The 16,680-nt window shown below is 41.2% G+C and overlaps 1 protein-coding gene across 2 annotated transcripts in view; it reads right to left on the bottom strand.

Moving 5' to 3' along the window:
• The window catches only part of efna3b (ephrin-A3b), a 69,346-nt gene that overhangs the window by 7,151 nt on the left and 45,515 nt on the right, over window positions 1-16,680 (bottom strand). For both annotated transcript variants that reach the window (XM_084943172.1, XM_084943173.1), the window contains 3 exons: window positions 4,774-5,066; window positions 3,908-3,973; window positions 2,890-2,967 (listed from right to left, as the gene is read on the bottom strand). In XM_084943172.1, coding sequence (XP_084799298.1) covers window positions 2,890-2,967; window positions 3,908-3,973; window positions 4,774-5,066 — 437 coding nt within the window. The remainder of the gene's footprint in view (window positions 1-2,889; window positions 2,968-3,907; window positions 3,974-4,773; window positions 5,067-16,680) is intronic.

Genomic DNA, 16,680 nt, shown 5'->3' with positions numbered 1-16,680 from the left:
TTTTCACTTTTGGGGCAGTTCGATTGGAGAGGTGTGATCATTCACGTACAGATAGACCCCCCCGCTTTTTTTTTTTTTTTTTAGAAAAAAGGTCCTCACAACAATCCGAAATAAGTTTATTTGTGATGAGCACGGGCTCTTGACCTCGATGCAACTACCGGGTGACCTGGAGTTTGAGCTCCTGTAGCCAGGTGTGCTGTAATGTGGCAGGGCTCACAAACTGCGGTCCTAAACACCTGACTTTCCTCTCACCTCTGCTTTGCCAGCTATATCTTAACACCCAGTGGGCTGAACTTTCACACATCCCTTTCAGTAGCACATCATGATTACCTGCTACCTTTTTTCCTCAAAAAGAAACCAAAGCATAGGGAGAATTTACAAAATTTACAAACTGCAGGTATGAAAACGTTGATCTGTAACTGTTTGTTCTGTCTTCTGCTGCCAAGTACCTTAAACATACTGTGCTCATAGGAATAATAATTGCTACAACAAGCCCCATTAACAAGAACACGCTACAGATTTTTCTACTAATGGCCAGAGCTGATCATCGGATGCAGTAATCTGAGCCAACAGGGTGGGAAAATGAGCGTCCTCCCACTGAAAGCCTTCAGTAATCGCATGGTTGCACGGGGAGCAGCTAGCACCATTCCATCTGCGTTGTAAATGAGATCTAAATGAAATCTAATGCTAGTGGCCGTATTCAGGAGGGAACCACATTGATTGAAAGGGGAAGGTGCCCAGGAAATAAACTGCGAGGAGAGAAGGGGGGAGAAAGACACGGGTGGGTTCCAATACACAACATTTGAGTTATTTCAACATTTCTACACACAATAATCAGGCAGATTTGAACTGCGCAGTCTGTGTGAAACTTCAGTAACAGTAATTAAAACTACGATGTGAGGACGTCTAACCGGCAGCCAGGAGGACTGAGAGCGAAGGAGGAGAACAGGAAACTGTACCACTTCTTTGTGTTCAGCTCGTTTCGCAGCTCCCTGCTGATCTTCTCACTTCCTCTCACACCACTTGGGTTATCGTATTAATTTAATTGGCAACACAGCACTACAGGTGAAAAAGACCCATAGGGGCTGGGGTAATTTCTTTTCAGCTTTTGTGTTAGCCGCTCACTATCAACAGTACAGCTAGAGTACCATGTCCTCGAGCTGTCTCTATCAGTTTAACACATTAAATGTAGATATTCTTCTGCTGAAATGATCTTTAATGTCCTTTTCCTTCGCATAAAAAATCTGTACATGTGTAGCGAACAGATTTTATTTTGCAGTGATCATGTTTTGCATTTACTGTATTAGAAAAGAAAGCAAGGAAGGACCAAGTACTGAGGAAATGTGATAAGAATATATCGTACATATTGTAATATATTGTTGCTCAGTAGCGTATGGGAATTTTTAGCTCTAAAAATTGTTTTGGCATAAAAATATTTCAAACTTTTTTTTAATATCACTGTGATAGTGTTAATGAATACCATAAAACCTAAGATAAATATCGCTTCGGGGCGGGAAAAGTATTAAACGAGGGAAAAACTCAATTTCACACATCAAAAGGTGAATAAACTGAGTTTAGGTGGCTTTCTCCTCCACTGCATTGCTACTTGTGCTCTCGGAGGAAAAACGGAAGATGGGAATTAAAAGGCAGAGGCATGAGGAGGGCATAGAGAAAGGAGATGGAGTGAGAGTGAAATGAGATGAAAGAATGATGAGAGGAAAAAGAAGCGAGGGAGCGGTATCTCACAGAAACTCGCATGACCTGCAGCTATTTGCCGCAGCCAGTCATGAGTTTTCTTACGACAATTATTAGAACAAACTGACTTACACGCGTGCGCGCATGTGAGCGTGCGCACACACAAACACTCAGACACACGGGGAGATTAACAACAACGCAACGCCATATTTTACAAAATACCTTGGAGGAGAGCGTGTGATAGCTAGACAGGATTATGATTGATACCAGCATGCCTGGTTGTGTAACGGCTGCTGGATAGGTAGGCCAAGCTACCTGCATGTTGTTACTGTGTTGCTATGCTGTTGCCACAACACTAAAAATCAACAATATGAACAGGTGATCCCAAAGTCTGTCATTTTTTGATTTACTCCTCCGCTTCTCCCTTAAATCGCTGCCAACAGATTTCACATTATACACACGATCCCTTTTTAATCATATAACTCCAAATCGGAGCAACACAAAGACAAACAGGAAGCACTTCCAAACGGGCAGGGGTTATCTGAATGTGGGATATCTAAAGAGGCCCTGCTTTTCTGAATGAATTTTATACTTTTTGTTGTAAATTTTCAAGAAACTCTGTGTTCTCTGCTCATCTGGGTGAAAACGGCATGAAATGTGTGAAATGAATATTCATGTCGTTGTTTAGCAGGATCAGCAGCTTGCCAAGCCAGCTGGCGCTGTGAAGTTAACTGCGCTGAATATCATTTCACTTGGTTAGCCACTTTTGATGCTGCACAGTCGCACTGCCATCTATATCAATATCATTGGTCAGCCAGCTGACGCGTTCAAAGAATAATGCTGATGATCTTCTACCATATGCGTTTTTTTAAAATTGCAAGCAAATCCAATACAAGCGTGTCGTATCCATGTTTGCAATAATCCGCTGCTGAAAATACAGCGAGCAGCATTAATAGGATGTTGTTATTCCATATTTTCAGTCACTTAATATTTCAGACTAATACATTGTTGCTTGTTTATGAATTTATGAACTCTGCTTTAACTTCAATGAGACGCTTTGTAAAAGGCAAATAATCTGATTTCCTTGATTTGGTACTAAAGTCATCAAAATCAGAGTCTATCGCTGTTTTTGTGAATCGAGCTGCAACAGACAGATGTGTCACACTTCCTGAACTTCCTGTGTGTATTACTCACCAAGCTCATCAATTTTTAGGCCTGGTCTAAGCGTGTAGACTCCATCTGTAGGCCCTGGCTCATCGTCCACATCAGAAGCTGTGTGTGAGAGAGAGAGTGAAAAGTAATTGAGCTGGGTAGAGGAAAAAAAAGGGAGCGGGGTTAAACTATTGCTCCAACCAAGAGGACTTTAATTACTTCCAACATGACATCCAATAGAGTGGCATGACAAGGGTGCAGGGTTGAAAAACCCCACAGCACGCCGACTGACAAGCCACAATATCACAAGAAGCCCTGACAAAAAGATAGAGAGAGACGGGGAAAAGAGGGAATGTGAGGAGAGGAAGATCAAACTGAAGAGAGTCAGTGTGTGAAAAGGGATGGAGAGTGATGGAGTTGTGGGGGTGAAAGAGGGAGGAGAGGTTAATACTACAAAGGACCGGACAGGCCAGGGATCAAAGTCTGTGTGTGTATGTGTGTGTGTGTGCGTGCGTGTGAAAGTGAGTGAGAGCGGGTCGAGAGATTGAAGGGTGGCAGGAGAGCGAGAGAGGATAACACTACATATACATAGCCACCCACTGACCGCACACGGCAATAAATGGATTCTGACAGGGAGAGAGGGAGGAGGGGTGGAAGAGAGAGGGAGAGGAGTGGAGAGGAAGCAGGAGGGGGTTGAGGGCCTTCAAAGCTGAAGCTGCTCCCTTTTTTTGCTGCTGTAAAGAGAGGGAGAGAGAGAGAAAGTGAAAGAAGAGTGAGACGGGGAAGAAGAGAAAAAAGAGGAGCTGGGACGTGGGGGGCTATGCTGTGAGTGAAAATGCTGCAGGAGACTCGGCAGCAGTATTAATAGCTCTGCCTGTTTTAGGCTGTATTTAGATTGTGTGTGCATCTGTATGCAGAGAGTGTGTGAGTTCGTTGGGAGCCTGGTGCTTTCCAGATGGGCAGAGTGGCCAGATGGGTCCAGGTAAAGCCTGCGAACAAGTCCAAGCATTATAGGTCAAACATCACCCCCCCCCCCCCAAACACAAAGCAGGAGACTTACCCGTGGAGCAGCAGACGTACACTCGTAGTCTCAGACAGGCGCGTCCGTGGTGATGAGTGGGCGTGGCTGCACAACAAAATAATACACAATAAATTAAATGCCGTGTGCACTTTTGTTACAGAGCTTGTACTTAAATATAGCCAGAATTAACCGTTTGGATCACTATTATCATGCATTTGTTAAACAGAAAAACAATCAGCCAGATGTTATGTTACTACTACTTGACTAATCAACCGGCTGGCAATCAGCGACACAAAACAATGACTCGAGAAGGTGGGTTGAATGTTTTATTATAAGCGACTCACTGTGGTGTATAGTTTAGTGTTGGATTTTTCATGTGAAGCAGTGAGAGCAGTGGTCTGAAAATGTTAGGATGGCACATGATTCTTGTAGATTTGCTCACTTACCTACCAGAATCCTACGTTAATATTACCAAACCCACAAATACGTACAGGAGTAAATGAGTACTGCACCGATTATACAGTCAGTGCCTCGTAATATCTGTTTTGGCACTGTTTTATGACAGGCTAAAAGTTCATTATTTATACAGTGGCTTGTTGGCACAAGGTGCTGCAAGTTAATTTGATTAGCAATCAACAAAATGGATGAGCCTGCACGGCTGCAGGGCGATATGATTAAATGTGAGGCTGCAATTTGTCATCCCCATATTACTCGAGGACATGACTTGGATGATCGAGCCGAATATTCAAAGATAAAAGTAATATGTGTAATATTATAACGAGCGGGTTTTTTTTAACCTGCTGCTCTGACCTCAATAACATAGTTCTTTAATATTTATATCTAGACATTTACCACATTAGTGAAATTTCTTTTATAAGATATACAGCAGGTTCGATTCCACTCACAGATGTAGTAATACTCCTGGCCGACGTGGAACTCGTAGCCCAGCGAGAAGGCGCTGTAGCGCTGGAACTTCTCGGAGAACTTGATGGGCGCGTGGGGGGCGTGAGGCCGGTTACACTCCCACCGCTTGAAGCCCATCTGGGGATCACAGCTCCTGTAACCGCGATAGCTGACCATGTAGAGGACGTACTGCTCTCCGGTGCCCACCATGCGCTGGCTGTCGTTGTAATGAGGGCAGTAGATGTCCAGGTAGTCGTTGACGTTCACCTGCATTGTGTAGCCCTCCCTACGCAGACTGGACAAGCAGAGAAGAGATTAGAATATTAAACACTCAAAACAGCTATATATAAATATTACTTGATATTTTTTTTAATGCAAGCGGTATTTATCATTTAAAAAATGTTTTCTTTTTCTTTTTTAATACAGCGTTTGATATATATATACAGCATTTATCACAGATCACACAGTAAAGGCTGCATCGGGCCAATTTGAGGTTTATAGTCTTGCCAAAAGCCACTTGGAAAGGTGCATGCATGAAAAGTTGTATTATTTTATCTAAATTCTGGCACTTTCTGTCATCATTTACATCATTTTTTTGAAATCAGTGCCATTGCAAAGCTGAACAGAGGTGTTGATGAACACACATTTTACACTCTTTATATTATGAGTGCTAATTTTTGAGTATGTTCGTACACAGATGACACACACAAACATAAACATGCTTTGGGCATTTCCTCAACACTCAGTATCACATACATCACTGCACAGCAGCAGCAGCGATGTAACATCTCAGATCACTGCACGGGATTTTGTCTTTCGGATGCTTTCTGCTTGAACAATCACCGGGCGTAACACAAATCTTTGTTTCAGAGGTATCGAGTTATTAATACCAGTAAGCGGGTGTGTGCTTAAGGGGGCGAGGGTGTGTATTCGTGGCTGCGGGGCTGCTGCATGCAAAGAATGCGGAGCTGGCTCTTCAGAATGGACTCAAGGCCCCAGGGCCACAGCTCCTTCTCCTGGTGTCAGCGCAGCGTTGTCCCCTAACCCCACTGCTCGTACATCAACCTGAGCGCAACGTTGCACTCACGTCAACCGTCAACGTCCCGGCAACGTTTCTTCCCCCCCAAAGCTCATATATCAGCGTCAACCCTAAAAAAGATTCGGCTTGACAGGAAGATAAGGTCTGATTCGGTGTCTGGGAGCTTGTGTGCGCACCTGTGTGTGTGTAGTTTCTGTGACAAAGTGAAATAGGTTCTTTCCTGACATCCAAAAGCCCCTTTTTTTCTCCCCATCACAGACACGGGCCCATATCTGTGAGACTGAGACAGGCTGCAGTTGTAAATCATGCACACTCCGATGAGCATGTGCGTACACACATCCGCTCTCGTTCACTCAGACGCTCTAGTGGTGACACCATAAAATCACAAGGGGGCAGCAGTGTGTCATCCTCAGCCCGACTCTGCCTCGCTCCCTCTTTGCCAGTTCTAGGTCATGTCTCCAGGGAGATTATTATTCAATTATTAAATGAAGATCGAAACACTGCTCTCAATGTCTCCTTCTCTCCATCACTTCTTACCGCTCTCTTTAAATCCAACCTGAATTTCTTTTTTTCTCTGAGCTCTTCATTTTTCTCTCATCTCTTTCTTTCAGAGCAACCTAAGACTAATTGTTCGACATTCATCCTTTACTCCTTTTGCCTCGTCTCCTATCCACCCCTCTCACTTTCACTCATTACATCACTTAATAGCTTGCAGAGGAGATTTACTTTTTCTGGCATTAGTGGTAGAAAAATGCAGAAAATGCTTTAAGGGAACTATATTTATAGTGAATGCAAAAGAGAGAGACATGGAAAGCAAGCGAGAAAGGACTCGAGTGAGCGATGAGTTTGGTTCCACTAGGGAGGTGTGAATGCAAATTGAGTAGAAGAGGAGTGAAAGCCAGAATAGAGCAGACAAAAAAAAAAAAAAAAAAGAAAAAAAAGAAGCAATTGTCGAGTTTTATGATACCAAAGAAAAGCAAGTTTTGAAAGATGAAGGGATAATGGCAGAAAAGAAAGTGAGAGAAAATGAGGGGGAGGGCATCTCAGGGCATCTTGAATAATCTGAAAGCAAATCACTCCTCCAAGATAAAAGATGCCACAGGATTCCCACTGTGTATGTCCTGGTTTGGTGTGTAGTAGGTACGAATGAGCATTTCTCCGAGTGTACAGCGCTGCGATTTGCCAGCCATTTATTTGATATCTTGACATCTTTAGGAGCCCCATCTCTGACACGCACACATGTACGCACATAAAATCCAACATAAGTGACTTAACGGCAAAACCAATCTTGTATAAAAGTGGCATCACATCATATAATACGCCTTTGTTTCACGCCGTGGATAATCGGAAAATCAGACCAATTTCAGAGTGAGATTAAAGAGCAGATAGAGCATTGAGGGGGCTTGCATGATATATCATGTCTGCAGTCTTATTCATATATCACAATAATTATACGGCTCTTGCATAAGCAGAAAGACTGATTGCATTAAACAAAAATGATCCAAATTCCGAACTATACACAAGGATTTTTTTTTATTATTACGCGATTAATGACCAACTACGTGACACAGAAGACACGAAAAGCTGAAAATAAGCAAAAACCTTGCACAATAAATGCAATGTGGCATTTTGAACAATTTTAACAACACAATGTAAACTTCAAGAACAATCAGATTTCATTATATGTTGCTCATATAATACAAAATACAGTGTGTTTGAATATTCGCTTTAAATGTAGTTATGAATTATGTGAACTGAGACTCTCTCATCAGAAGAATGACCCCGATGAATTCGACAAGTTGAGATAAATTTTAATCAGAAAATATGCAGGTGATAAAAATGAGCCAATAAAGCATGTTTTGGTTTTACTCGAGTGCGTTACGCAGTAAGGCATTTTTACATTTTAGTCGATGCATATGTCAGTAAATATAGAAACGTTTCAGTATGGCTACGGCTCAAAAGATGTCCAATAATGTGGCCAACAAATAAACAAAAAGCTTTAAAGCTATAATTTACTGCATGGGTGCGACACTGCATTAGAATCCTGGGTCAGCATTTCCAGTATATGCAAGACGCTGTTAACATGCTTTGCTCACTATATTTTTATCTATATGGTACACACTAATGTACTCATGTTTTTAGAGAAATGTGTTAATTCTTCTATAAAACACTTTTTTTATTCATTTTTATTTACCAACAAAAAGTCGACTCACAGTTACTGAAATATTGACGACTATCATTCGTGTACAGAAACATTCTTTTGAGCAAAGAAGCTGCGATAGTCACATACCAGCCATATCGTTCCTGCCGTCTGCTTCAAGTCCAAAGAAAATGCAATAAATATTTTAATTTTAAAAACAGATTTCCCTTAGAGTCGTGAGCGAAAGTCGCTCTGGCTGAGAAGACTATCACAACATGTTCAGCCTCATTCTGGAATTTTCTTTTATTCCCCTCTATGATACCGGAGTTTATTAGATCGTGACGCTTCCTGAAATTCCAAACAAAGAGACGCAGCGATACAGCCCAGCAGGTTATGAAAAGTCAGAGTGTGCTGCTTGCAGATGCTACCTCCTGATGCCTCAGTTTCCTTTTGTGTTGAGGCACCACTAATTTCCTCTCTTACAAGTGATACCTGGCTAGGTGACGCTGATAACAGCCAGAGACCTGATGGGACATTTCATCGGCCTGAGCAAAGGTTTCCAAGAGCAAAAGATCACTTGTATACAGATCCGCCAGAGAGATGGAGCGATGGAAAGATGGAGAGAAAGATGAGAAGATTTATAGGATGAGACGAGGAGTAGTTGGGGTTAAAAACAGCAGACTCTAGCAACCAGAGAGCCAAGGGTGATAGCTGGAGGGAGTGAGAGCGAGCAACAGCTAAGAGCAAGATCAAAGTGGGCCTGGATCAATGTCACTACTGTAAAGTCACATCAGAGAGTGTGAGGGAGATACAGAGAGAGAGAGAGCGAGAGTATGTTGCCTGTATAAATCAGTCATAGGCAACATAATGCCACAGAGTTACCCTCTATCTACTTATTATCTGTGTGGCCTGTTGGAGCATCATATATCAATAAAGCACTTGACAGTAAGCGCCATCGTTCCTTTTTGTAACAAGAGCTAGTGGGACTGGCTTACTCTGCTCTTCTGTTGGTTACATGGAAGATTTTGTGGACAGCGGAGGACAATAAGGATAGGTAGAAGCTCAAATATTTAAGTCAGCGAGAGGGTCTCCCCCTTAGGACCATGTTTTTTGTGAGAACAGCACATTGGTCAATATGCTGCGTATGTGACTCCCATTACGTGGGATACGTGTCCATGCATAGCTCCACTATTTCACTGTACCAGCAGTCTTTGATTAACTGCTGAAAATGCTCTCATTTGTTACAATTATTCTAATGCAGGGTATTTTAAACAAGGGATGGTGTGAAAGCTCGCTGATGCCCCGGCTAAGGTGGAAAATGTTTCTTATTAAAGCATATTTTTCTTATTAAACCTTGCCATGACAGGTAAGCAAATGTGGGAGAACGTTACTTTGTAGCAAATTTTAAAATAGCAGCTCAATTTCAGCGGTGGGCTTGAAAATCGCCATGGAAACAAAAGGAAAGACATTAAAAATCACAATGTAACAGTTAGCAAATATTGTTTCTGGGAATAAACGGTCCTTTTTACTGAAGACACTTTGCCACGTTACAATTAGTTGTACATAGATCTATAAAAACAAAGAATGAAAAAAAAAAAAAGAATAAATCAAAGAATATAAAAGTAATGCTGCTTCGTTTTAGTGTTCTTAGGCTGTGGATCGCCTGGTTTACCATCACGCTATTACAGAAGTTTGTGGCGCTGTCATTACAGTTCTTCTATTAGTCACACCAGTGTTTTTTCCGACATGATTTTATACACCAAGTCAAAATGCTTGCTGCGAAGAAGGCTATCTGATTGATTTTTCCTTGTTAGGGGAATCAGATTTACTTTTAGAGATATTTCTAAAAATGCAACCATGACAGATGCACAGTAATTTGGAGACGTTACATTCTGCCCCTTTCAAAACTATGATAGTGTCAAGATAGTTAAAGAAAGGCCAAGTCTGGCTGTAACAAACTTTCCCTCAGTAACTCTGACTCAGTTTCTGAACTAGAGCTTTTAAACTTTAATACAAGATGCTCAATCCGTTTGCTATAAATGACACAAAATTTAACATTGTGGGTTCATGTTAGGGGTGGGGGAAAAAATCGATACTGTGTAGTATCGTGATATTTTGTTTGCTAATAATGTATCGATACAGGGACAGCAGAAATCGATATTTTGTTACAAAAAAAGTTTTTGTGGACTGGAACATGCTCTGACTTCAGAGCATGTTGATCCTTTTTCTGAGCAAGAATCCTTCACTGTCCAAATGTGTTTAACTTTTTTTTTGGCAGCAATAAACATGACAGTTTACTTATTTTAATTTAAGACATGTTTTATTTTAATTCAGTTTAAAACTTTTTTATTTAATGTAAAATTATATTTTGTTTTGATTTACTTTCAAATTCTTCAGTTGCTGAAGGGGCTGCATAGTTTTCATAAATGTCATAGTTCAGAATAGCTATAATTGTACCAGATGGTTGCATTCAGTTAAGTTGGACTAGACTGTAATACAAACCGTTCAGTTTGTCAACAATAAAACTGACTGAGATGAGAGAAAGACTGAGTGTGAGACTTTGATATTAGATAAAATGAATATTGATAAAGTTTACCTTTATGTACAGAATCTGAATATCGCAAAATATTTTAAAAAATTGCAATAATATCGTATCGTGCGTTAAGTATTGTGATAATATCGTATCGTGGGATGTATGGTGATTCCCACCTCTAGTTCATGTCAAATACATCACACTCGTTTGAATATCCGTCGATGTGTACTCACAGTAGAAAAATGTTCAGAATAAAAGTTGAGCCGACTTCACGGATGTTACCTCAACTTTGTGAATGTTGTCTGAATGTCCTTGTTAAACTTCCTGGAAAGAAAGAGTTTGTTTTCTCCTACTCTATATCGATTAGATCAAATTTCACTGGGGGGGGATAACCTCATGTTTTGCTTGGATTCTAGGAACTTGGTAATACATGCTGGGGGTTAGCTGAAGCCACAGTAAATACTTCAAATAAGGGTTTACAGTTTTTAAATTCTGTGGCAACTCTTACTCTTACAATGTACTCTGGGGTCCACTGGCTAAGCTCTCATTTGTTAACCTTGGGTGGACATCCCAGACCATCGGGAGTTCAGTACCAAAACTTGGCAAAGATGTACATCTTAAGTTTCATGATGGTTATCAGTGTAAAACATTTTAATGTCATCATGTTGCCAACATCCACCTAGCAATGGCTGAGTTAAATGACCTGTCTTTTTTTTTTAGCTTTTATGCACCTATAATGCCTTGAACAAAAGAATTATATAACTTTTATCATACATCATTTAATTTATATCCACAAAAGTTAAATTATACCTTATATAATATGCCATAAAGCTCCCTGGCAAACAATTAGTAGCAGAAGAAAATGACCTGTGTTTACCTTTTATTACCTACAACACTATTGGTTTATTTCATCACAATAACATCTAATTTATATCCACAAAACTTGAATAAGACATCCCTCACAACCACCTAGCAATGAGCTAAAATGACCCATTTTTAAGCAACAACTACCCTTGCTATTTTGTTGCCAGCAGCACATAAACTAAACAATATTGTCACACAGTTAGATCTTTAATAATACCACTACTCCGTAAAATATAGTGTTATAGTCCTATTTTCTTTTTTACCTAAGTGGGTGTTTCCACCTTTGGAAGGTGGGGAGGAGTGAGGAGTGAGGAGGAAGACAAAAAATTCTCATTTGTCCCTGATTGATGGAAATTAACGTGTTGCAACTCTCTCCGAGTTATAACCATGCACAGCTGCCTACTCTCCCACTCTCCAGTTATTTAAAATATTATTTTGATCTAAAAAAAAATTTAACTTCAGGTGCATCAGAAAGCATCACAGCTGTACCGTCCCATGATAAAAACAACCATCTCCCTGCACGCTGGAGAGATGGTGTTATTTTATTACTTATTAAAGTATGTTTATGTTTTTAAATGCTGACAACAAGGCAAAAATAAATCATTTATGCATTTTCCCCCTTTGTAGTAATACATTTTTTAAAAAGGATGTCAGATGCTGTATTTTATTAAGCTTTTTAACAACTTTTTTCTTTTTCCATCAACCTTCTTTGAAGATTAACCATTTTGAAGCCTATAAATTAGGCTTCAACAACACAGCTTTCTATAGTAACTCAGCACAGTGAATGCTAACTTATCTTTGGATTTAAGTATGAAGCATTTAATTTAATTTTTCTAATCATTTGCTGATCAAAAGTGGAAAACCACAGGTGGCTGATTGGGTTGTAAGACTTTAAGTGTGCGTTACTGTTTGCCAAGATAAATCAAGGTTAAAGAATTCAAAAGAGACACACCTGATGGGCACAAGGTAGGGCTGGATTAAAACTTGTCCAGCAGTGTTACAAATGATTGCCAATCAGGACTTAAAAGCCACTTTGCTTCCAGAGGCCAGGCTTCTTAATCCCATCTCGGCTCGCTACAGAGATGCTAACATTGTTGCGGGAGGACTCCAATCAGCCAGCGGAGTGGTCGGTGTAATTGAACGGCTCCCCCGGTGAATGGAGACGCCCAGAGATCTGTAGCATCAATGAGGCCCTCATCAAAGGCAGACACGAGTCTTTCCCACTACCTTGTCATTCTACTCTGCCTTTCCTTCTTTTCTCATCACCTTCATCTTCAATCTGTTTCTGTCTACGTTTAACGCCGCATGAGAAGAAGCGCGCAGACAAATTTTGATTAAAAACTTGCGTAGAAGCTTGCTCAAATGATGCCGTCTCATTATATACTGGTTGCAGATGAATTTATCCCTTTATTTGAATCCAGCTGGATTAGTTGAAGAACATGTACAGTATGTGTGTGTGTGTGCCTGAATGTGTGTGTAAAGTGGTGTTTGATAGGGTGTAAGGGTTGAAATGGTTCTAAATTCTCCCCGTTAAAATCAATAGCTGTCTTGAGTGTGTCCAACAGCCTGGAATATGCTCCCTTTTCTCAAGGCCACTGCACACACTTCCTCTCTCACACACATACAGCCCAGGCCTGCTGAGCGATGTTTCATCATTGGTAATTGATCAAAATATTACAGGTAACAGGATTTATTCCCAGGTGGCCTCACACATACACACACACACACACACACACACACACACACACACACACACACACACAGAGCACCGAAATGATCACACAAGTAGCATTGTCCAAATCACTCCCTCTTTTGCTTAATTTCTCAGCTCTCATTTGACTTTTTCGCTGTCCTGTCCACTCACTCCGTCTCCCTTCTTCCCTTCCTCTCGGTGTCTGTGGATATTGACTGCACGGTGAGAGAGAGAGACTGTCCCAGCAGCACAAAACCTAATGGTGAGCGTTATTAGCCCTTTGAACCGAGCCGTCTCGCTCGCACACAGAGCCACATTCGGCGAACACACTCCCACATCATTATGTATAATAATAAGCATGTTCTCTTCCACACGTGTGTTTCTGCAATCAATCATACATGCGCTTTTTGTGGCTTTTGTTCAAACACTCGTGACACAGATGGATGAATGTGAGGAAATTAAAATGAACAAACGCACATGGAACACCAGATGGCAAAAGCCGAGGTCGGGAAAAAAAAACAAAAAGAAGGAAAAAAAAAAAAACACATGCCGAATAAGACAAAAGGCAAAAAAAACAGAGATCAGAGACGAAGGCGGATAAAAGCGTGAACGACAACACCAGGAAGGAGGAAAGACAGAATACTTCAATTAAGAAAAATGTTGTTTAACCTGTGAGTAAGACCGGGACTTGTGGTCTTTACCTTAATTTGCGTGTTTATTGATTTTGTTTTCAGCTTTAATTTATTGTCCATTTCACCACCATCCCACCCACACAGCCTATTTTACGCTCCAAAGACTTTCTTCACTTTAAGGCTTCTTTTATCTCCCAAACCCCAAGTGTCACCCTCCATGTGTCTGCCAATACAAACCCATCTTTCCTTCTTATTCTGTCACTTTGTTGCCATCAATCCACCCTGCGTTGCTCTATCCCTCTGTTTCCCCACATCTCCCTCTGTCTCTGTTCCTAAAGCCCTTACATGAGCAATAGTGATCCCATCAGACACTGGGCCAGCAGAGGCAAAGAGACGCACTGAGAGCAGAGTGTATGTTCCCTAAGCTCTCCTATGATTGATAGTGATCCTGTCTGATGGCTGTGTATAGACTCAGCACTCAGTGAGACATTACCCTCTGACCCAGCTATTGATTCTTGCGTTCCCCGCCCCAAACACACAACTCTAGCCTTGACCCCCAAACACTCATGCTGTGTGTACAGTCCTACAGATTGATAGTTTTGCGGTGTCCTGTGAAACCTGATCAATCTGCTGCATAACAATCGCTCTCCCTGCCTGCCTCAGCCCACTTCCTGGCCGAGTCACACGGCACCAATGTCCTGTTGACTGATGTGTTTGGGTCAGGGAGGCTTGAATATCAGGGCTGTGGGGAAAAGAGCTCCAGCGCAGGGATAAACGGTTCTCAACAACAACAAAAACATTACTCAGATCCCTCTCTTGAGCCACTTTAATAAGGGATCTGGGGCAAGAAACGCTGCTTGCCAGGCGTAGGGACAATGTAGAATGAGACGAAACACCATCCATCAAGCAGAGCAGGGTCAGGCAGATAATTCTTTATCTGCTTGAACTTGTTTTAACCTACTTGAACTGTAAGGTGGGTGGGGTCTACCATATAGAAGCTGGAGCTACTTAACCAAACTCTTTAAAACTCAGTGAGTTGATTTTCTGTGCCATACCCAGCTGTGCTGCTCTGTGAGACCAACTCGGGTGATGTAAGAAAAAGTATCCCTCAACGAGCACTTCAAACAAGGTGAAACAAAAGCTCAGAAGAATTTAAAACCCTTATATGACCCTCAGCCAATATCGCAAACTCAAGTTAAACCCAGAGAGACTATATTTCACCATTGTAAGTCAAAGGAGGCAAAGCCACAAAGAAAAAAAGAAACCGAGAGAAGTGCCAACCGAGCTCCAGCCTAATGGGCTGCCAAGACAAAACCACAGCTGGCTTTCAACATTAGTCTCCATGACGACTGAAGAAGCCCTTGCTATGGTGCTATTGTAGCAAAAAAAAAAGAAGAAGAAAAAAATAGGAGAGGGGGCGGACTACAGGGGTTCATTGCTTTGTGCAAAAAACCCATCCCCTCTTTATCCACCATCTCCCCTCTGTGTCTCTAATGGCTAATTAAGTACCACTTATTACTCTTTGCCATTATCACAAATCATCAGCTATTACTGTGGCAAATTTGGTTTCACACTGTTTTTAGGTGGAGAGTTTCTTTTGTTACGTCTCAGTCCGGCTGCAAAATGAACATAAAAATAAAGGCTAAAAGCAGTGGGAGAGAGCAGGGGTGTGTTTTTAACGGCTACAGGCAAAACTCGAGTCGGTCACGTCCTTTACGACCAGTCAGACATACAGTGCTTCACTTGTACATAACGGGGGAAGGGGACTGCCCCAAAGAGAAGCGCTTTTCCCCGAAAATGTACAATTAACTTACCAAGACACGGCAATATATTTTTAATTTTTTACGGACAAACCGGATTAAATATTGATACTTTTATTAAACACAAAGTCGAGCTAAATGGATTCAGCTGACGGGGTTGACTTACCGGATTTACTCCTTTATGACTCATCGTGGTGGGCGCTTATAAAAATATATGAGGGAAAAGTTGAGAAAAGTTTACCAACATGAGATGGAGAAGAAACTGATTGGGAAGGAGGGACAGGCAGAGCAGACAGCGAGAGAGAGCTAATTATGTGAAATGACACAAGAATGATGATGATATACCCGCACAATGATAACACAATACAGTGAATAAACACATAACTCATCCTATTTGCCTTTTAGGGGTATCTTTCCTCCTCTATTCCACAGATATTGTCATATGCCCATGATTACGGCCTTGAATTGTGCTGGGCATCGCTGTGCTGTGATACGAGGTTTAGATGGCACTATTGCAGTTAGTATATAATGTGTTTCTCTGCGATTCCCACGTCTTCTGAGTACTATGTCATTATAACAAAAAGCCCCCTGTGACCTTTCAATGTTCTCAGTAAAAAAGAAAATAACAACAGAACAAGCACATGTTAAAGGCAATTATAAGCTTTGTTACTCTCAGGGTAAGATACATCAAAGTGGCAAGACACATAGTGGACTTGGTTGGACAAGCAGGCGCCAGCATGAAGTATTTAAGTGTTTAAAAGCGTCTGGGTATTCTTGTCAGATAGGAGATGACATTGAGCTCTAACATTTCTATTAATGCATTGTGACGGGGAGAATTAATTACATATATTCGCATATACTAGCTCAAAAAGGCCTGAAATTAAAGAATGCAGACTGAAGCGCGGCGCTAATCGAAACAGCAAGCGTTCAATTAGCCGTTTAGGAAAGATGGAATCAATGGAGTAAAACAATGAAAGGAGAGAGAAAAAAAACTGCACTCAGAAAAAAACAATGTTCTGCCTCACTTGATCTTGAGAGTTTTCTATTTTTATTCTTTATCAAAGCTGAACATAAAAGGCAAGCGGAGCACAGATGTTTCAGCGTTAAGACCTTCTCCAGTGTGCAGGCCAAAGTGATAACAGAAACAAAAGGATTTTGTTGGGTGATAAATGAGCTAAAAATCTATCAATGCCAGTTTTTTAACTCAACTCGGTGACTGGTGCGGAAACAGAAACTTTGACTTTGGGG

Source organism: Perissodus microlepis, chromosome 11 (assembly GCF_051167445.1).
Source record: "Perissodus microlepis isolate ML-2025 ecotype Zambia chromosome 11, ASM5116744v1, whole genome shotgun sequence".
In the NCBI taxonomy this organism is placed as follows: domain Eukaryota; kingdom Metazoa; phylum Chordata; class Actinopteri; order Cichliformes; family Cichlidae; genus Perissodus; species Perissodus microlepis.
Note: the sequence above shows the minus strand (reverse complement) of the source record. Positions and strands in the feature narration are given on the sequence as shown.